We start from the raw sequence: 21,571 nt of genomic DNA, 5'->3' as shown, positions 1-21,571 counted from the left end.
ACGTCTCCCTTATTTCCCTTGCCCTTACAGGTGTCCCTTAGCATTAGGTAGCCAGAGGTAACCTCAGTATTAAGTATCTAGTGGTGCCCCCAACTGAAGAGAGATCTCGTCAGTGGAATGCCGAAAGTAACCTCATTTACACTCTAATCAGGACTCTGCATAGGGAAGGAGGGAGGGAGGCGCTCGGGGAGGGGAGTGAGCCGCCTTTCCATCATCAGGTGCCTGTAGGCACTTGCCTACAGTGCCTTAAATCCAGCTCTGGCTATCCCATACACTTGTTGCTATGACAAAAGTCCAGTTAATTCAGCGTTAAGAAACACACAAGACATTGAGGTTTTACCTTGTTTATTGAATGATGCAAATACAAGCCTTGTTCCTCATGATCATACAGTTACGGGGTAGATTTAGGCGGTACAGGTGTCTTCAGGCTTATGACACGCTAAAGGTTCTCTGTTTGCCTAACATTTATTCTGACAGAAAAGTAACTTTGTGTCTTTGTGCAGTGCTGACCCCAGTATAAGCCGGGTTCTGATTGGCATAGCCCCTCCCCCTTTGCAGAAAAAGGAATAGCATATTATGTGAATTGTGAGTCCATGACATCTTGTGTGGACTCTAGGTGGCCAGATCGACCATGAGACAGATTCCTCTCTGACTGAATCTGATCAAAGAGGGATTCTGCTGCCTGCCCATACACCACAAACCGATTTCCAACAGATTTTAGCATGAAATCTATCAGAAGAGAGCAAGAGAGAGCGAGAGACCACAGAACGGGAGGGAGAGACACCAGAGAAAGGGGGAGAGAGAACAGAGAGAGGGACCAGAGAGAGAGGGAGAGAGAGAGACCTGAGAGAGAGATAGAGAGACCTGAGAGAGAGAAGAGACCAGAGAGAGAAAGGGGGAGAGAGAGAGACCAGAGAGAGGGAAAGAGACCAGAGAGACGGAGACTAGAGAGAGAGGAGGGTGGGGGGGGGGTGGGGGGTGGAGAAAAGTTGCAATTATTTGGAAAATTCCCCATGTTCTCTGTGAGCTTACTCTACATTTCCCTGAAGACACCTGTATAACCCAAACCCTCTGCATTGGTTAATTTTAAGGATCGGACCAAAATCTAAATCTTTTCAGTAGGGAAGGTCAAAAAGCATTTAAAATTGATTTTTTAAGATATACATATATATAACCATTTTTTCATCGATATTAGAATTGTAGGACCATACGTCTGTAAGTTATTGCACATGTAAAAGCTTATTTCACAACACAGTTCCAAAAAAAGCACCTGGGTCCTGCAGATTGTGACAGCCAATCAGAACTCACCCTTCATATGTCTTCTGCAAGCAAGAAGCATGCTTCTGATTGGCTGGGGTGAGTGACATCACAGTTCTGCTGTCTGTTACATAGTATATTCATAATAATAAAAAAAATGACATTAGTTTGCAGTATTCAAATAAGGAGCCAATCAGATTTCTCTTCTTGATTTATCAGCTCGCTAGCTCCTGATTGGCTGATATATTGCATTTTTTATGTGGATATGAATAGAATAGACTTTTGTTATTCATTACATCCAATCAGATGTTTGCTTTTCATCCTGTCAACAGGTGGTCTATTATATCAGATTTTGATTGACTGCTGAGGGCAAAGCCGTCATTTTCCATTGGTCTGGATCAGTGAACCTGATTAATTAAACATTGTAATGTGTAAATGTGGTTTTACAGGATGAGTGGCGAGAATATATCTATATCTTGTGCCTATAAAACTATCAGAGCTTGTGTGTGGCAAATATATACTGCACTTTCATATATATATATATATTTTCCATATAGATCTCTTTATATATTACTTGGACACAGAAAACATACATGGATGAATGGTGGATGAGCTGTATGGCTGGACAGTGACAATGACTTTGTACCAAGAATAGGACAGTTTTCCCCACCTGAAGCTCCTGTTGCACTACAAGTCCCAGCTTACCAGTTACAAAGTTATGCTGAAGTCATCATGTGAAAAATGAAGCAAAATTGGGTTTTATCCACAGTATGAAATTATGGTATTTATTGAAAAACAAAAACGTATTTCTGCAGGAAGATCAAATGCTAATTTACTAACTTTTCAGCAGCCCTCGCTACGCTCTCATAGGACCCATTCGACCAGGGCACAGGTTGTTTTAAAAGTGGAATGACAGTTTGCCATTTGCATAACACACAAATCTGTCTCCCAGCAACTTATTATCTCTATAGTTGTCCTATCTGCCTTTGTCTCAAAGTAATATGACCTGTTTAAAAATCACAATCTTTCTTATCACAGTGCTGGAAGAAGCCAAATTCTGTTCAGCCAGAGAAAGTTGTGAGGGAAAAGCAGTCTGCTGCTTGGGATCAGTGCAGCTGTCACAACAGTTAAGCTAACGATACACTATACAATTATCGCCAAATGTTTTTTTCCCTCTGGGACCAACGCTCAAATTTCACATTGGCCACTTCTCTCTCTCCATGACTCCCAAACGCCAGATCTTCTTGCCACAAAATCTACCCTGTTGTATTTACTTTATTGTGCAATGAATGATTAATCCTGAAGACAACTATTGGGAAGTCCTCAAAACGGTTGTGGCCATTGGGTGGAGCTGGGATTATGGATGCAGAGAGCTGTTTGAAAATCACAATCCTCCTTATCACAGTGCTGGGAGGCGGCAGAAGCCACACCCCATTGGTGCTTCATGTCCTGTTCAGTCAGAGAAAGTTGTGAGGGAAAAGCAGTCTGCTGCTCTGAATCAGTGCAGTTGTCACAACAGTTAAGCTAATGATACACTATACAATTATCACCAGGTTTTTTTTCCTCTGGGACCATCGATCAAATCGAACATTGGCCACTTCTGTCTCTCCGTGACTCCCAAACACCAGATCTTCTTGCCACAAAACCCTGCCCTGTTGTATTTACTTTAATGTGCAATGAATGATTAATCCTGAGGAGAACGACTAGGGTGTCCTCAAAATGGGCGTGGCCGCTGGGTGGAGCTGGGAGTACAAATGCAGAGAGCCTGCTGGAGGAGTCCCCAAGCACTGTAGATAAATCATTGTATCAGTGTCCACCCATCAATGAAATATTAGGATTTAGTGAACGTACCCCTTAAAGGGGCAGCCTATAGCTTTGGTATGGGATGAGGATGGAAAAGGGTGGGGGTTCTTTAAAGTCTGACATACACAGCATCACAAATAAATAGAACATACATAAATCTCCCTCCATATATATATTAGAAATATGTATATATATTATATATTTATATATATATTTATATCTTTATATCATCAAACACTATATACAAATGGACATGCGAAAAGGGGCGGGGTCACAGCATCATACAGGATGAGAAACACCCCCAACAAAGGGAGGGGCTGTAGAGAAGAGGGGGAGGGACATACAGTACCTACAAGAGACAGGAACCGTCACATGAACTTGCGCGTGTGAACTCATTTCAATAACGTCCGTAAGTGTGTCTTGGTTCTACAACATATGATTGGTTGTGAGTGTTGTGATGTCACAGTAATGATACAATGTACACAGACTCCCCTGGTGGTCGCAACATCGGTGCGAGGGATGGTGTGGCGATGTCGCGGTCCGTGGCCGCAGCTTTTTTTTCTTTCCCTGGAAGAGCAGGAGAGTCAGTTGGCGATGGCGGTGTGATGTCACAGTGATGTCACAGCTCGCTGCAGCGCTCCTGCTTGCTGTAGTGGTCAAACTGGTTCTTCCACCGCATCATGTAGGCGCTCCAGCGGTGGAACTCCACCTTCCACTGGCGTTCTGCTTCATCAATGTTATCTGCGAGGAGGGGGGGGAGGCGGGAGAAAAGAGAGGTGGAGAGGGAAGGAAGACAGGATACAGACAGGAGACAGAGGTGGAAGAAAAGAGAATCACTGCTTTAACATCGAGGAAAGTTTCTTAAAAAAATAACAAAAGTTAGAGAAGAGGGTGTTGATTGGGGGCATCCGTTGTCGGAGGGAGTCTACAAACTAGAAAGTGGTAGTTAGCAGAGAAAAGAGTATATCAACATGCGATGATTGCTTAAAGCGGTATTGTCACCATAAAAATCAAATTTCAACAGCAACTGGTCTGAGTGTATTAAGTGATAAAGATGCTAATCCTGCATTCAAAACTTTTTTCTGCTGTTATGGTTTGGAGATATTACATACTATAGGAGCACTGGCCCTAGTGCAAAACAGTGCCAAAGAGTTGAATGCTGGGAGTTCTTTTGAATGCTGGGAGTTCTTTTGAATGCTGGGAGTTCTTTTTATCTATAATATATTCCTCCTCTTCCATTTATTTCCCTGCCTAGCTGATCACTTGTGTTTACAAGCAAGGCTGGGGTGACTCAGTGATTGGATGTGTAAATAAAAAAAAGACTCTGGGAGGAGGGCAGCTAATGAATACACAATGAGCAAGAGAAAGGGGGGGGGGGCAAGAGTCAGGGAGGATATGATGTCAGCATTAGCTTGGCAAGATGGCCACTGCCTAGAAAAGGATTTTCTGCTTTTCCTTTGTAAAATTCAAAGGAATCATTATGTGGATAGCACAATACATCTGTTATGTAAGTAGAGGTAGTATTTATCTACTTATATATGTGTTTTTTTTATTTCTAGATTAACATGGGTATCGCTTGTTCTTTAAAGGGTAAGTCTATTCGTTTTCCAGTGCTCAAAGGCAAGAGCAAAGGAAAGAAACGAAGTAAAAACATTGCAAATAATTTTTATAGTCTATCTTGTTCCATTACGTATGAGCTGTGCCTAATAGGATATAGGAGGCTACTCTGCCTGTTGTGTGGGGGCGTGGCTTTAGTTGTGTACAGCTGTCTACAGAGGATGATGGAATGTTACCAGGGAGACACATTCTTTTTTTCTTTTTTTATTCTTTATTTAGAACTTTAAAAATAAGTGTTGGAAAGAACAATGAGCATGACTATAACAAGGACCAAATAATACAGCTATGGGAAGCCGTGGGGTTTGCAATTAATATCACATGATGATAAGCACCAGTGAATTAGTGTTATTTTAGTGCTTTCCCTTCCTGCAATTGACGGTTTTCATCTATAAACAGCCACACACACACGCCCATAGTATTCCAGGTAACTGACCAATGTGTGTTCCAGTGCCAGATTTTTATTAGGCACGGCAGGCATGTGAATAGGGGTGTCACTATGACAGGGACACGTGTGGGCTCGCCACACCTCACTGCATAGTCTGACAACATGCCTCTATCACATTCCTACTGAAAAGGCTGTGCAAAATAGAACGTTGCCACCTTAAAACAGAAGGGATTCACGTTTATTCAGCTTTATGGGAATCAAAAAGGTTCTTCCGTGACGCATCAGTTCTGCTCAGTGAGTAGATATGCAAATCATTCCTTTATACCCCTGCAATGCCAATCGCAAATCCATAGCCCCTGCTGTACAACGTGTTTATAGCCCCGTACATGCAAAATGGGCGCTGCAAAAATTTGGGTCAGAAATAGCTGCTAGTAGAACATTGACGCCTGCTTTTTCTAGATGCATTTTGAATAGTGGGCCGCACCAGTGCCCACTATTTTATCAGGGTGACTTCGACACCCAAACTTACCATTATAGCTGCTATTAACATGAGCGATTATGAAGCGCCCACTCTTTCATGGCGCCTCTGGCACTCAGATTCCCTGTTTCCTCTATAGCAGGTGTCGAACTCCAGGCCTGGAGGGCCAGATCCATGCCGGTGTTTAGGATGGACTGAGAAAGAGAGGAATGTGTTCTACCTGATGGACCACACCTTTCCTGATTCAGACCCATCAATTCATTTGAACTGTGTCAAAAATGTGTGAGGATCTCTGCCCTCGTAGGACCGGTTTGACATCCCTGCTAGCCTACTCATTTTACAGAACTATACAGGTGAGACTCGAAAAATTAGAATATCGTGCAAATGTCCATTTATTTCAGTAATTCAAAATAAAAGGTGAAACTAATATATGAAATAGATTCATTACATGCAAAGTGAGATATTTCAAGCCTTTGTTATAATTTTGATGATTATGGCTTACAGCTTATGAGAACGCCAAAATCATAATCTCAGACCATCAGAATATTGTGAAAAGGTTCAATATTCCAAGCTCAAAGTGTCAGACTCTAATCCGCTAATTCATCCAAAAAACACCTGCAAAGGGTTCCTATTTCATATATTAGTTTCACCCTTTAAGTTGAATTATTGAAATAAATGGATTGCACCATATTCTAGTTTCACCTGTACAGTCCACCTTGTAGACAGATCTTTCAGGCTAGGTTGGCCTTCAACAGTGCTAGGCATGGACAGAAATGGCTGTGCAGGTAGGACTTTGGATGTAGGAGTTCCATACAGTACCCAGTTATGGTGAACCACTAGGACTGTACAAGGGGCAAAAAAGAAACCGTAAAGCCCTAAATGTCAGTCCCCCCAGGCTTGAATGATTTAATAGGTGGGAGTGAAGGCATTTTGCCTTGGTAGCCCACTCATATACACAGAAGAAAACAAACATCTAGGGCTCGATTCACTAAAGGGTGCTAAGTGTTAGCACGGCAGTGAAAAGCCGCTTTGCACGTGCAAACTACTTAGCACCCAAGTTTGCACGTGCAAAGCCTTTACACGTGATAACTGAGTTATCACGCTTTAGTGAATCAAGCCCATGTTAATGTAACCACCATTCATAATTACATTAACATACTCTATTTTACTGTGTGGGCGAAGCTCCATTGATTTCAAGGCTTTCCACGTGCAAACTGGGTTGCTAAATAGTTTGCACATGGTAATTAGGGGGCTAAGTAGTTTGCACGTGGTAACTAGGGTGCTAAGTAGTTTGCACGTGCAAACTGGGGTGCTAAGTAGTTTGCCCGTGGTAACTAGGGTGCTAAGTAGTTTGCACGTGGTAACTAGGGTGCTAAGTAGTTTGCACGTGGTAACTAGGGTGCTAAGTAGTTTGCACGTGCAAACTAGGGTGCTAAGTAGTTTGCACGTGCAAACTAGGGTGCTAAGTAGTTTGCACGTGCAAACTAGGGTGCTAAGTAGTTTGCACGTGTTAACTAGGGTGCTAAGTAGTTTGCACGTGCAAACTGGGGTGCTAAGTAGTTTGCATGTGGTAACTAGGGTGCTAAGTAGTTTGCACGTGCAAAGCTTTTAGGCATGATAACTGAGTTATCACGCTTTTGTGAATCAAGCCCCTAACGTGTTCCCCTTTTCACTTGAGGTTTGGTAAAAAATGAATCATGGGAAATTATAGGAAAGCAAAGCAAGAACATGGCTATGGTCCAGGGATGCCAGGATGTAATTCTACTCTCTGCCTTGCTGACATCACTTCCTGTGGAAGCTCAGTGATGTCAGCAGGTGGTAGACGTGAAGGCAGCTAGCGCAGTAACAGTAATTGTGAAGCTAGCATTGCCCAGTAGAGTGGGCCTCCTTTATATCCTCTTGTGACAGTGACAGATCTTCTGAATTGGACCTGGGTCACCAGGTTGGTGCAGATACATCAATGAAGTGCTCTGCTACCTTTATGTACAGTGCATGCAAAACACCATTCACTCAATTTCCCCAACTAATTTCCAAAGGTTATAACATTTTCAAGTGAATGCAAATATCACGTTAAAGTGATCCTTAAGCCAACGGAAAAAAATGAGATTTACTCACCTGGGGCTTCCCTCAGCCCCCAGCAGCCGATCGGTGCCCTCGCAGCTCCGCTCCGATGCCTCTGGACCCGCCGGCGACGACTTCCGGTTTGGCCGTCACCGGCCGACAGGCATGGGAACGCGAGTGATTGTTCGGCCAGTGACGGCCAAACCGGAAGTGCTCGCCGGCGGGTCCTGGGACATCGGAGCGGAGCTGCGAGGGCACCGATCGGCTGCTGGGGGCTGAGGGAAGCCCCAGGTGAGTAAATCTCATTTTTTTCCGTTGGCTTAAGGATCACTTTAACGTTTTGATGCATGGAATGGCGCGGATGGATAGAGGTGGTAATAGCCAGCACTCTCCTGGAGGAAGATCGGTGCTGACTCCTTGTCATTGGCCATCAGACCTTTCTATGTGTTCTTTTACTGTTCCACTGATATCGTCTGGGCAGTGCTTAAAGTGAACCCGAGGTGAGAGTGATATGTAGGCTGCCATATTTATTTCCTTTTTATCCTATTGCGGACCGCCGCAGTATAAATCTACGCCGGGCAGGGGGCGCTGCGATTCTGACCGGACGTAAACTCTATGTCCCATTGACCATGCGCCCCCCCTTCCATCTCCCCGCTCGGTCTGCGCGGAAATGTGCTGCCCTGCCGCCTCTATGACGGCAGAGCACTGTGCGCCGGGCAGGAGCCGTTCCCATTGGCTTACATGGAGTGACAGGGTCAGGAGCCAATGAAAGCAGCTCCTGACCGGCGCACAGCGCTCTGCCGTCATAGAGACGGCAGAGAGAGCAGCCTGCGGCGGGGACAGAGCGGCGTGTTCGTCGGGAGCGGCGGATTTTAGCGGCGATTCGTTGGGAAGCGGCGATTTACGGGACCAGCACCCTCCAGTCCATAAGGGGGCAGAGGGTGCTGGTCCCGAAGTGGTTAACAATACCAGTTGCCTGGCAGTCCTCCTAATACTGTGTCTATAATATTTGTAGCCATGGACCCTGAACAAGCATATGCAGATCATGACTCAACTCAATCAGAAGATCAACTGGACCGCCAGGCAACTGGCATTGTTTACAAGGAAATAATAACGGCAGGCTCCATATCACCCGCACCTCAGGTTCCCTTTAAGTATTTTCCAGTAGTGCATGTTTTAAAGAGAATCACATGTTATCCTCTGGTGAAGCAGCTTTCTGGCCATGAAACGTGTGTCAGGTGTTCTTTTACGTGAATGTAAAAATTAATGCATTGTTGTTCCCCCTAGGTGGTTGAACGGCTCTCCCACTTATGTAAGACTTCTGGAATTAGGGTCCTTTCACACTACAACACGTTTTGCCAGATCGCAAGAACTGACAGCAAACAAATCCTATGTTATTACTAGGCTCCGTTCATACTGTCGGTCTGGAATAGATCTATCTGATCCATTCTGGTGAACACAACTCAAACTTCTGACCCGTGACGACCTTTCTGGACAGCAGACACATTTCCCACAGAAGCCAAAAATGGGAACGCACTGTTTGTGATGCAGCCCGAGCTTAAAAGTGATATTTAACCTTCTTTTCGGTAAACTCCGAGTCAGGCTCGGGCTGGAAATCTACAGCTCAGAGCAGTAACCCCGAGCCTGACTCAAGATAGCCGCCGGTAGGTATGGATACACTGCACCACGCTTGTAACGCACCTCCCCCAGGATCCAGACGCTGGCAGCCATTCTTCTTCCAGTCCTGAGGGGCTCTCGATTCCTCTGGTGAGATTGCTCTCACTATGGGGGTAGAGCGCCACCCGGTGGATGGAAGGAGAATTGCAGCGCTGGATCTAGGGAAGGTGTGTAATGTGCAAGGTGAGGGGAGACACCGCTGCTGCCTGCTTTACTTACAATGCTGGTCTACGTCATAGGATCCCTGTCATAAGGACCCTTCATGTGAGTGACATATTGTTTATATGGCTTTAATCATTGCATCAAACCTTTTGTATTCTGCATTCAAATCATTAAAAATGTAAAAGGCTTCTGCACTTACAGTATATCCTTGTACACTCTTTTCTCTCCCCCTTTCCCATTTTTTACCATGCTAACTAGGACTACTTACTGCATTGAAGAATAAGGTGCGACACTATTGGGAAGAGGTCAAAGCTAAGCCCTATACCCCTGAGGAAAAGTCATGCGCTTATAGACCTAGTGATTTGGGTTACACAAATCTGGTAAGAACATTAAAGGTGGCCAAACATCAGGCAACTTGGTGGCCGATCGACCGTCCGATTCGGTTATTATAATCAAATCGGATAAAAACCGATACTGCCAAGTGCATGCCTGATTGAAAGTGCGACCAATATCGGGCCGAGCATGTCAATTGGACATGCTGCAAGATGTCGGGCCGCTGTGGTCGATCAGGTGTGCGACAGTAACAGTGAGCAATATCGCGGCAAAACCCCTGGTGCTGTTCCCGCAGTGTATTATTATTATTATTATTATTGATTTATAAAGCGCCAACATATTCCGTGGCGCTGTACAAAGTAAGAAACAAACATGGGGTACATAATAATACAGACAATGGTGTACACCAATATACAAGATACATAATTAGTGACAAAATACAAAGAATGATACAAAATACAAATAATAGAATTGGTAATGACAGTGATAAAATTAACATGATGAATAAAATGTATAATGGTTACCAAGACACAAAAGGGGGAGAGAGCCCTGCCCTTGCAAGCTTACAATCTAAAGGGAATGGGGGGGGGGGGGGGACAGGAGGAGGGGTAGTATGCAGCAAATATATAGAGGCTTTGTGTTTTAGGGTACCTAGTAGGAGTGCAATTTGGTCTTAGGACAAAGGGTGGAGCCTAAGGTAGAGCATATGCTTGTCGGAACAAGTGTGTTTTTAGAGAGCGTATATAAATATACATGTAAGAGTGTGTTTATACATTACTGTCCTGTGTCGCGGTGCCCGTCTGTCTTTCGAATCCTCCGCTCTTCCGTTTGCCCTATACACATGTGTGACGTCACACTGGCGGTGTGTATAGGGCTAAAGAAAGAGCGATACATTAGGGGGACAGTGCCGGAAGTAGCAGGAATTCTGGACATTATTTCTTTTTGAGTTGTCTAGGAGCAATCTTTTTGGCTGCACTATTTATCAGGCCTATACTGCATTGCGCAAAACTGTGAACAGGTTATATAATAGGCAGGGCTGCCGCAGATCTGTCTAGCGCATACATGTCAAACTCCGGCCCGTAGGACAAATTTGGCTCTCAGAGCCATTATATTTGGCCCTCAAGTGGTTTCCCCACTTTGCATTATGTTTGGCCCACTCGAGACCACCAAAGAAGCTATATTGGAGGTGAAGCCCTAGAACACCAGGGAAGCCATATAGGGGAGGTAGGGGGAAAGCACTAAACACTAGGGAACTGTATAGGGGAGGGTGGGGGGTCTCTAGGCACCAGAAAACTGTATAGGGGAGATAGGACCACTAGACACCAGAGAACTGTATAGGGGAGATAGGACCACTAGACACCAGAGAACTGTATAGGGGAAATAGGACCACTAGACACCAGAGAACTGTATAGGGGAAATAGGACCACTAGACACCAGAGAACTGTATAGGGGAGATAGGACCACTAGACACCAGAGAACTGTATAGGGGAGATAGGACCACTAGACACCAGAGAACTGTATAGGGGAGATAGGACCACTAGACACCAGAGAACGGTATAGGGGAGATAGGACCACTAGACACCAGAGAACGGTATAGGGGAGATAGGACCACTAGACACCAGAGAACTGTATAGGAGAGATAGGACCACTAGACACCAGAGAACTGTATAGGGGAGATAGGACCACTAGACACCAGAGAACAGTATAGGGGAAATAGGACCACTAGACACCAGAGAACTGTATAGGGGAAATAGGACCACTAGACACCAGAGAACGGTATAGGGGAGATAGGACCACTAGACACCAGAGAACGGTATAGGGGAGATAGGACCACTAGACACCAGAGAACGGTATAGGGGAGATAGGACCACTAGACACTGGACAACGGTATAGGGGAGATGGGACCACTAGACACCAGAGAACGGTATAGGGGAGATAGGACCACTAGACACCAGAGAACGGTATAGGGGAGATACCGTGTTTCCCCGAAAATAAGACACTGTCTTATATTAATTTTTGCTCTAAAAGATGTGCTAGGGCTTATTTTCAGGGGATGTCTTATATTTCTATTAGGAAGTGTCTCTCGGCAAAACACTTCCTGTTCCTTTGTACTGTGATGTTCACAGTTGGATTTGGAGTTGTTGGATTTGAAAGTATGCTACTGTACTGATTAGGCACCTGCCCTGTCTTCTCTGCACACAGCTGATAACCTTGCTGTGTGCTTAGATGACAGTATCAGTGCCCGATTGGCACTGTGCCACTGTGTCTCCACTTACTAGCTGCCCTTCCTTCTCTTTAACTTCCGCTAGGGCTTATTTTCGGGGTAGGGCTTATATTTCAAGCATGCTCAAAATTCCAGCTAGGGCTTATTTTCAGGGTAGGTCTTATTTTCAGGGAAAGAGGGTAGGACCACTAGACACCAGAGAACTGTATAGGGGAGATAGGACCACTAGACACCAGAGAACTGTATAGGGGAGATAGGACCACTAGACACCGGACAACGGTATAGGGGAGATAGGACCACTAGACACCGGACAACGGTATAGGGGAGATAGGACCACTAGACACCAGAGAACTGTATAGGGGAGATAGGACCACTAGACACCAGAGAACTGTATAGGGGAGATAGGACCACTAGACACCAGAGAACGGTATAGGAGAGATAGGACCACTAGACACCAGAGAACGGTATAGGGGAGATAGGACCACTAGACACCAGAGAACGGTATAGGGGAGATAGGACCACTAGACACCAGAGAACGGTATAGGGGAGATAGGACCACTAGACACCAGAGAACTGTATAGGGGAGATAGGACCACTAGACACCAGAGAACTGTATAGGGGAGATAGGACCACTAGACACCGGACAACGGTGTAGGGGAGATAGGACCACTAGACACCAGAGAACGGTATAGGGGAGATAGGACCACTAGACACCAGAGAACTGTATAGGGGAGATAGGACCACTAGACACCGGACAACGGTGTAGGGGAGATAGGACCACTAGAGACCAGAGAACGGTATAGGGGAGATAGGACCACTAGACACCAGAGAACTGTATAGGGGAGATAGGACCACTAGACACCAGAGAACGGTATAGGGGAGATAGGACCACTAGACACCAGAGAACTGTATAGGGGAGATAGGACCACTAGACACCAGAGAACTGTATAGGGGAGATAGGACCACTAGACACCAGAAAACTGTATAGGGGAGATAGGACCACTAGACACCAGAGAACGGTATAGGGGAGATAGGACCACTAGACACCAGAGAACTGTATAGGGGAGATAGGACCACTAGACACCACAGAACGGTATAGGGGAGATAGGACCACTAGACACCAGAGAACAGTATAGGGGAAATAGGACCACTAGACACCAGAAAACGCAGAAAACGGTATAGGGGAGATAGGACCACTAGACACCAGAGAACTGTATAGGGGAGATAGGACCACTAGACACCACAGAACGGTATAGGGGAGATAGGACCACTAGACACCAGAGAACAGTATAGGGGAAATAGGACCACTAGACACCAGAGAACTGTATAGGGGAGATAGGACCACTAGACACCAGAGAACAGTATAGGGGAAATAGGACCACTAGACACCAGAGAACGGTATAGGGGAGATAGGACCACTAGACACCAGAGAACGGTATAGGGGAGATAGGACCACTAGACACCAGAGAACTGTATAGGGGAGATAGGACCACTAGACACCAGAGAACGGTATAGGGGAGATAGGACCACTAGACACCAGAGAACAGTATAGGGGAAATAGGACCACTAGACACCAGAGAACTGTATAGGGGAGATAGGACCACTAGACACCAGAGAACAGTATAGGGGAAATAGGACCACTAGACACCAGAGAACTGTATAGGGGAGATAGGACCACTAGACACCAGGGAACTGTATAGGGGAGATAGGACCACTAGACACCAGAGAACAGTATAGGGGAAATAGGACCACTAGACACCAGAGAACGGTATAGGGGAGATAGGACCACTAGACACCAGAGAACGGTATAGGGGAGATAGGACCACTAGACACCAGAGAACTGTATAGGGGAGATAGGACCACTAGACACCAGAGAACGGTATAGGGGAGATAGGACCACTAGACACCAGAGAACAGTATAGGGGAAATAGGACCACTAGACACCAGAGAACTGTATAGGGGAGATAGGACCACTAGACACCAGGGAACTGTATAGGGGAGATAGGACCACTAGACACCAGAGAACTTCATAAGGGAGGAAGGTGGCCAGTAGATATTGAGGTTGGCCCACGACTTGGTACCAGTGTACATTTTCGGCCCACTTTGTATTTGAGTTTGACACCTCTGGTCTAGCGGTATGATTTTACCCTGCTTGTAGAGTCTGAAAATTGCACCACTTTTAGACCCTAAAATCCAGAAGTAATCATACCGCTAGTGAGGTTAATGACATTGTGGATATGATGCATTTTCAGCACCACCCTATGAATATATATATATATATACCACCTAAATATAGGTGTTGATAGAGGAGCAGGTTGGGAATGGATGAATCAAATGCCTTAGCTGATGATTTTGATTGGTCCTAATTCTAAGCAACATAACTATGCATAGAATTCCGACATTAATATCAGTGGAACCTGACGGGCACGTGTGATAGATTTGGCATGGTCTCTCTTATGCCAACCTCTAGCAGAGATCCCACCATACATTGCCCAAGGAATGTCCAGTAAAGTAGAGTCCTGTGTAACCGGCACAGGCGGGATTGGCTGTTACTGGATAGGTGTATTTCTGTTTGCTGGAGAGTCCGTGCAGCCGGGCCTCAGTGTGACGCTACTTTCCCCTGCAGAGTCCTTTCCTGCTGTGCAGAGCAACATGCAGCAGAAAAGACAACAGAGCTGTGGACGCCATCCTCTTCTCTTCATACAGCTGCTAACTGATCTGCTGCATCCTCCTTACGAGTCCCCTTGCGCGTCACATGACCTGATGTGTGTCAGGTGACCAGCATCGGGAGCCTACAGAGGCTGCTCTGCATTGCTGGAATAAAAGGATAGAGGCAGGCCCCCATGTTTTGCCAGTTACTTAAAGGGAAGGTTCAGGGAGGGTATTGAAAAAATAAAAATCAATTTCCACTTACCTGGAGCTTCCTCCATCCCGTGGCACGCAGGAGGTGCCCTCGCCGCCGCTCCGCAGGCTCCCGGTGGTCTCCAGGTCGGGCTCTTCTGCGCTCCAAGGCCCGGCACTTCTGCGTCCCACGCGGGCGCGCTGACGTCATCGGACGTCCTCCGGGCTGTACTGCGCAGGCCTGGGAGCCTGCGGAGCCGCGGCGAGGGCACCTCCTGCCTGCCACGGGCTGGAGGAAGCCCCAGGTAAGTGGAAATTGATTTTTATTTTTTCAATACCCTCCCTGAACCTTCCCTTTAAGAGTGTTGGTTGCTTGCATTCTGGATAACCAGGACTCTAATGTAGTTATGTCATCAGCATCTTCAATAAATTGAAATAGGGTGTTTGGGGTGGATTATCCACTTACAGGATATCCGAGGCGAGGGGAAGAAGTTCAGTTTAAGTTACCTGGGGCTTTTCACAGCCCCCTCACAGTCTTTCAGGTCCCTCCCTGCTCAATCACACTTCCATTCCTGGAAGCGTCCTGCACATGTACAACTGGTAAAAACTTTAACTGCGCATGTGCAGAATGTGAGTCATGGGTCATTGAGGAGGCTTGCGGCTTGAACCAAGCATGGGCAACTTAGCTTGCCTTACAGATCTTTCAAAGGGGAAAGCTGTACGCTGGAGTGGATCAAAACGATAGCAAGGAACCTGATAGACTGCTGGGGGCTGGAAGAAGCCCACGGTAGGTTAAACTGAACTTCACTGGTCTCTAGTGCATGTATAAGCTATGCTCTCATGAATATGAAGTGTCAGTGATGTCACTGGTCTCTAGTGATTGGACAGGCTGTGCTCTCATGAATATGGAGTGTCAGTGATGTCACTGGTCTCTAGTATTTGGACAGGCTGTGCTCTCATGAATATGAAGTGTCAGTGATGTCACTGGTCTCTAGTGAATGGATAAGCTGTGCTCTCATGAATATGAAGTGTCAGTGATGTCACTGGTCTCTAGTGATTGGACAGGGTGTGCCCTCATGAATATGAAGTGTTAGTGATGTCACTGGTCTCTAGTGATTGGACAGGGTGTGCCCTCATGAATATGAAGTGTCAGTGATGTCACTGGTCTGTGATTGGACAGGCTGTGCTCTCATGAATATAAAGTATCTGATGTCACTGGTCTCTAGTGATTGGACAGGCTGTGCTCTCACATGGACATGCAGTCATTAGAACAATAGTGAGAGAGCAGACAGATTTATTTTCTATGGACCCTGCAGGCAGCCTCTGCTCTGCATCATGCTGTGTACATCTGCCAACTTGCCTCCTACTAATTGCTCTCTAATTGCAGCTGCCCTGAACCATATCCTTCACATTGCTTCACGCAAGAACCAGCCCTGATTCTCATGAATATGTAGTGTCAGTGATGTTACTGGTCTCTAGTGATCAGACAGGCTGCGCTCTCATGAATATGAAGTGTCAGTGATGTCATTGATCTCAAGTGAATAAGTGAATGGACAGGCTGTGCTCTCGTGAATGAGATGTCAGTAATGTCACTAGTCTCTAGTGATTGGACAGGCTGTGCTCTCATGAATATGAAGTGTCAGTGATGTCACTGGTCTGTAGTGATTGGACAGGCTGTGCTCTCATGAATATGAAGTATCAGTGATGTCACTGGTCTCTAGTGATCGGACAGGCTGCGCTCTCATGAATATGAAGTGTCAGTGATGTCATTGATCTCAAGTGAATAAGTGAATGGACAGGCTGTGCTCTCGTGAATGAGATGTCAGTAATGTCACTAGTCTCTAGTGATTGGACAGGCTGTGCTCTCACATGGACATGCAGTCATTAGAACAATAGTGAGAGAGCAGACAGATTTATTTTCTATGGACCCTGCAGGCAGCCTCTGCTCTGCATTATGCTGTGTACATCTGCCAGCTTGCCTCCTTCTAATTGATCTATAATTGCAGCTGCCCTGAAGCATGTCCATCACATTGCTTCACGCAAGAACCAGCCCTGATTCTCATGAATATGTAGTGTCAGTAATGTCACTGGTCTCTAGTGATTGGACAGGCTGTGTCCTCATGAATATGAAGTGTCAGTAATGTCACTGGTCTCTAGTGATTTGACAGGCTATGCTCTCATGAATATGAAGTGTCAGTGATGTCACTGGTCTCTAGTGATTGCACAGGCTGTGCTCTCATGAATATGAAGTGTCAGTGATGTCACTGGTCTCTAGTGATTGGGCAGGCTGTGCTTTCAAGAATATGAAGTGTCAGTGATGTCACTGGTCTTTAGTGATTGTACAGGCTGTGTCCTCATGAATATGAAGTGTCAGTGATGTCACTGGTCTCTAGTGATTGGGGGGCAGGCTGTGCTTTCATGAATATGAAGTGTCAGTGATGTCACTGGGCTTTAGTGATTGTACAGGCTGTGTCCTCAAGAATATGAAGTGTCAGTGATGTCACTGGTCTCTAGTGATTGGGCAGGCTGTGTCCTTATGAATATGCAGTGACAGTAATGTCACTGGTCTCTAGTGATTAGACAGGTTGTACTCTCATGAATATGAAGTGTCAGTGATGTCACTGGCCTCTAGTGATTGGTCAGGCTGTGCTCTCATGAATATGAAGTGTCAGTGATGTCACTGGTCTCGAGTGATTGAACAGGCTGTGCTCTCATGAATATGTAGTGTCAGTGATGTCACTGGTCTCTAGTGATTGGACAGGCTGTGTCCTCATGAATATGAAGTGTCAGTGATGTCACTGGTCTCTTGTGATTGGGCAGGCTGTGCTCTCAAGAATATGAAGTGTCAGTGATGTCACTGGTCTCTAGTGATTGGACAGGCTGTGTCCTCATGAATATGAAGTGTCAGTGATGTCACTGGTCTCTAGTGATTGGACAGGTTGTACTCTCATGAATATGAAGTGTCAGTGATGTCACTGGTCTCTAGTGATTGGACAGGTTGTACTCTCATGAATATGAAGTGTCAGTGATGTCACTGGCCTTTAGTGATTGGTCAGGCTGTGCTCTCATGAATATGAAGTGTCAGTGATGTCACTGGTCTCTTGTGATTGGGCAGGCTGTGCTCTCATAAATATGAAGTGTTAGTGATGTCACTGGTCTCTAGTGATTGGTCAGGCTGTGCTCTCATGAATATAAAGTGTCAGTGATGTCACTGGTCTCGAGTGATTGAACAGGCTGTGCTCTCATGAATATGTAGTGTCAGTGATGTCACTGGTCTCTAGTGATTGGTCAGGCTGTGCTCTCATGAATATGAAGTGTCAGTGATGTCACTGGTCTCGAGTGATTGAACAGGCTGTGCTCTCATGAATATGAAGTGTCAGTGATGTCACTGGCCTCTAGTGATTGGTCAGGCTGTGCTCTCATGAATATGAAGTGTCAGTGATGTCACTGGCCTCGAGTGATTGAACAGGCTGTGCTCTCATGAATATGTAGTGTCAGTGATGTCACTGGTCTCTAGTGATTGGTCAGGCTGTGCTCTCATGAATATGAAGTATCAGTGATGTCACTGGTCTCATAGTGATTGGACAGGCCATGCTCTCATGAATATGAAGTGTTAGTGATGTCACTCGTCTCTAGTGATTGGGCAGGCTGTGCGCTCATGAATATGAAGTGTCAGTGATGTCACTGGTCTCTAGTGAATGGATAGGCTGTGCTCTCATGAATATGAAGTGTCAGTGATGTCACTGGTCTCTAGTGATTGGACAGGGTGTGCCCTTATGAATATGAAGTGTTAGTGATGTCACTGGTCTCTAGTGATTGGACAGGGTGTGCCCTCATGAATATGAAGTGTCAGTGATGTCACTGGTCTGTGATTGGACAGGCTGTGCTCTCATGAATATAAAGTATCAGTGATGTCACTGGTCTCTAGTGATTGGACAGGCTGTGCTCTCACATGGACATGCAGTCATTAGAACAATAGTGAGAGAGCAGACAGATTTATTTTCTATGGACCCTTCAGGCAGCCTCTGCTCTGCATCATGCTGTGTACATCTGCCAACTTGCCTCCTACTAATTGCTCTCTAATTGCAGCTGCCCTGAACCATATCCTTCACATTGCTTCACGCAAGAACCAGCCCTGATTCTCATGAATATGTAGTGTCAGTGATGTTACTGGTCTCTAGTGATCAGACAGGCTGCGCTCTCATGAATATGAAGTGTCAGTGATGTCATTGATCTCAAGTGAATAAGTGAATGGACAGGCTGTGCTCTCGTGAATGAGATGTCAGTAATGTCACTAGTCTCTAGTGATTGGACAGGCTGTGCTCTCATGAATATGAAGTGTCAGTGATGTCACTGGTCTGTAGTGATTGGACAGGCTATACTCTCATGAATATGAAGTGTCAGTGATGTCACTGGTCTTTAGCGATTGGACAGGCTGTGGTCTCATTAATATGAAGTGTCAGTGATGTCACTGGTCTGTGATTGGACAGGCTGTGCTCTCATGAATATGAAGTATCAGTGATGTCACTGGTCTCTAGTGATCGGACAGGCTGCGCTCTCATGAATATGAAGTGTTAGTGATGTCATTGATCTCAAGTGAATAAGTGAATGGACAGGCTGTGCTCTCGTGAATGAGATGTCAGTAATGTCACTAGTCTCTAGTGATTGGACAGGCTGTGCTCTCATGAATATGAAGTATCAGTGATGTCACTGGTCTGTGATTGGACAGGCTGTGCTCTCATGAATATAAAGTATCAGTGATGTCACTGTTCTCTAGTGATTGGACAGGCTGTGCTCTCACATGGACATGCAGTCATTAGAACAATAGTGAGAGAGCAGACAGATTTATTTTCTATGGACCCTGCAGGCAGCCTCTACTCTGCATCATGCTGTGTACATCTGCCAGCTTGCCTCCTTCTAATTGATCTATAATTGCAGCTGCCCTGAAGCATGTCCTTCACATTGCTTCACGCAAGAACCAGCCCTGATTCTCATGAATATGTAGTGTCAGTAATGTCACTGGTCTCTAGTGATTGGACAGGCTGTGTCCTCATGAATATGAAGTGTCAGTAATGTCACTGGTCTCTAGTGATTTGACAGGCTATGCTCTCATGAATATGAAGTGTCAGTGATGTCACTGGTCTCTAGTGATTGCACAGGCTGTGCGCTCATGAATATGAAGTGTCAGTAATGTCACTGGTCTCTAGTGATTGGACAGGCTGTACTCTCATGAATATGAAGTGTCAGTGATGTCACTGGTCTCTAGTGATTGCACAGGCTGTGCTCTCATGAATATGAAGTGTCAGTGATGTCACTGGTCTCTAGTGATTGCACAGGCTGTGCTCTCATGAATATGAAGTGTCAGTGATGTCACTGGTCTCTAGTGATTGGGCAGGCTGTGCTTTCAAGAATATGAAGTGTCAGTGATGTCACTGGTCTTTAGTGATTGTACAGGCTGTGTCCTCATGAATATGAAGTGTCAGTGATGTCACTGGTCTCTAGTGATTGGGCAGGCTGTGCGCTCATGAATATGAAGTGTCAGTGATGTCACTGGTCTCTAGTGATTGGACAGGCTGTACTCTCATGAATATGAAGTGTCAGTGATGTCACTGGTCTTTAGTGATTGTACAGGCTATGTCCTCATGAATATGAAGTGTCAGTGATGTCACTGGTCTCGAGTGATTGAACAGGCTGTGCTCTCATGAATATGTAGTGTCAGTGATGCCACTGGTCTCTTGTGATTGGGCAGGCTGTGCTCTCATGAATATGAAGTGTCAGTGATGTCACTGGTCTCTAGTGATTGGACAGGCTGTGTCCTCATGAATATGAAGTGTCAGTGATGTCACTGGTCTCTAGTGATTGGACAGGTTGTACTCTCATGAATATGAAGTGTCAGTGATGTCACTGGCCTCTAGTGATTGGTCAGGCTGTGCTCTCATGAATATGAAGTGTCAGTGATGTCACTGGTCTCGAGTGATTGAACAGGCTGTGCTCTCATGAATATGTAGTGTCAGTGATGTCACTGGTCTCTAGTGATTGGTCAGGCTGTGCTCTCATGAATATGAAGTGTTAGTGATGTCACTGGTCTCGAGTGATTGAACAGGCTGTGCTCTCATGAATATGAAGTGTCAGTGATGTCACTGGCCTCTAGTGATTGAACAGGCTGTGCTCTCATGAATATGAAGTGTCAGTGATGTCACTGGCCTCGAGTGATTGAACAGGCTGTGCTCTCATGAATATGTAGTGTCAGTGATGTCACTGGTCTCTAGTGATCGGACAGGCTGCGCTCTCATGAATATGAAGTGTCAGTGATGTCATTGATCTCAAGTGAATAAGTGAATGGACAGGCTGTGCTCTCGTGAATGAGATGTCAGTAATGTCACTAGTCTCTAGTGATTGGACAGGCTGTGCTCTCATGAATATGAAGTATCAGTGATGTCACTGGTCTGTGATTGGACAGGCTGTGCTCTCATGAATATAAAGTATCAGTGATGTCACTGTTCTCTAGTGATTGGACAGGCTGTGCTCTCACATGGACATGCAGTCATTAGAACAATAGTGAGAGAGCAGACAGATTTATTTTCTATGGACCCTGCAGGCAGCCTCTGCTCTGCATCATGCTGTGTACATCTGCCAGCTTGCCTCCTTCTAATTGATCTATAATTGCAGCTGCCCTGAAGCATGTCCTTCACATTGCTTCACGCAAGAACCAGCCCTGATTCTCATGAATATG

The 21,571-nt window shown here is 45.6% G+C and overlaps 1 protein-coding gene across 4 annotated transcripts in view; it reads right to left on the bottom strand.

Moving 5' to 3' along the window:
- Positions 1-328: 328 nt before the first annotated feature.
- ACHE (acetylcholinesterase (Yt blood group)) overlaps positions 329-21,571 on the bottom strand; it is a 163,690-nt gene continuing 142,447 nt past the window's right edge. For all 4 annotated transcript variants that reach the window (XM_068274096.1, XM_068274094.1, XM_068274093.1 and 1 more), the window contains one exon: positions 329-3,801. In XM_068274096.1, coding sequence (XP_068130197.1) covers positions 3,680-3,801 — 122 coding nt within the window. In that variant the 3' untranslated portion in view covers positions 329-3,679. The remainder of the gene's footprint in view (positions 3,802-21,571) is intronic.

The sequence above is a fragment of the Hyperolius riggenbachi genome, chromosome 3 (genome assembly GCF_040937935.1).
Source record: "Hyperolius riggenbachi isolate aHypRig1 chromosome 3, aHypRig1.pri, whole genome shotgun sequence".
Classification (NCBI taxonomy): domain Eukaryota; kingdom Metazoa; phylum Chordata; class Amphibia; order Anura; family Hyperoliidae; genus Hyperolius; species Hyperolius riggenbachi.
Note: the sequence above shows the minus strand (reverse complement) of the source record. Positions and strands in the feature narration are given on the sequence as shown.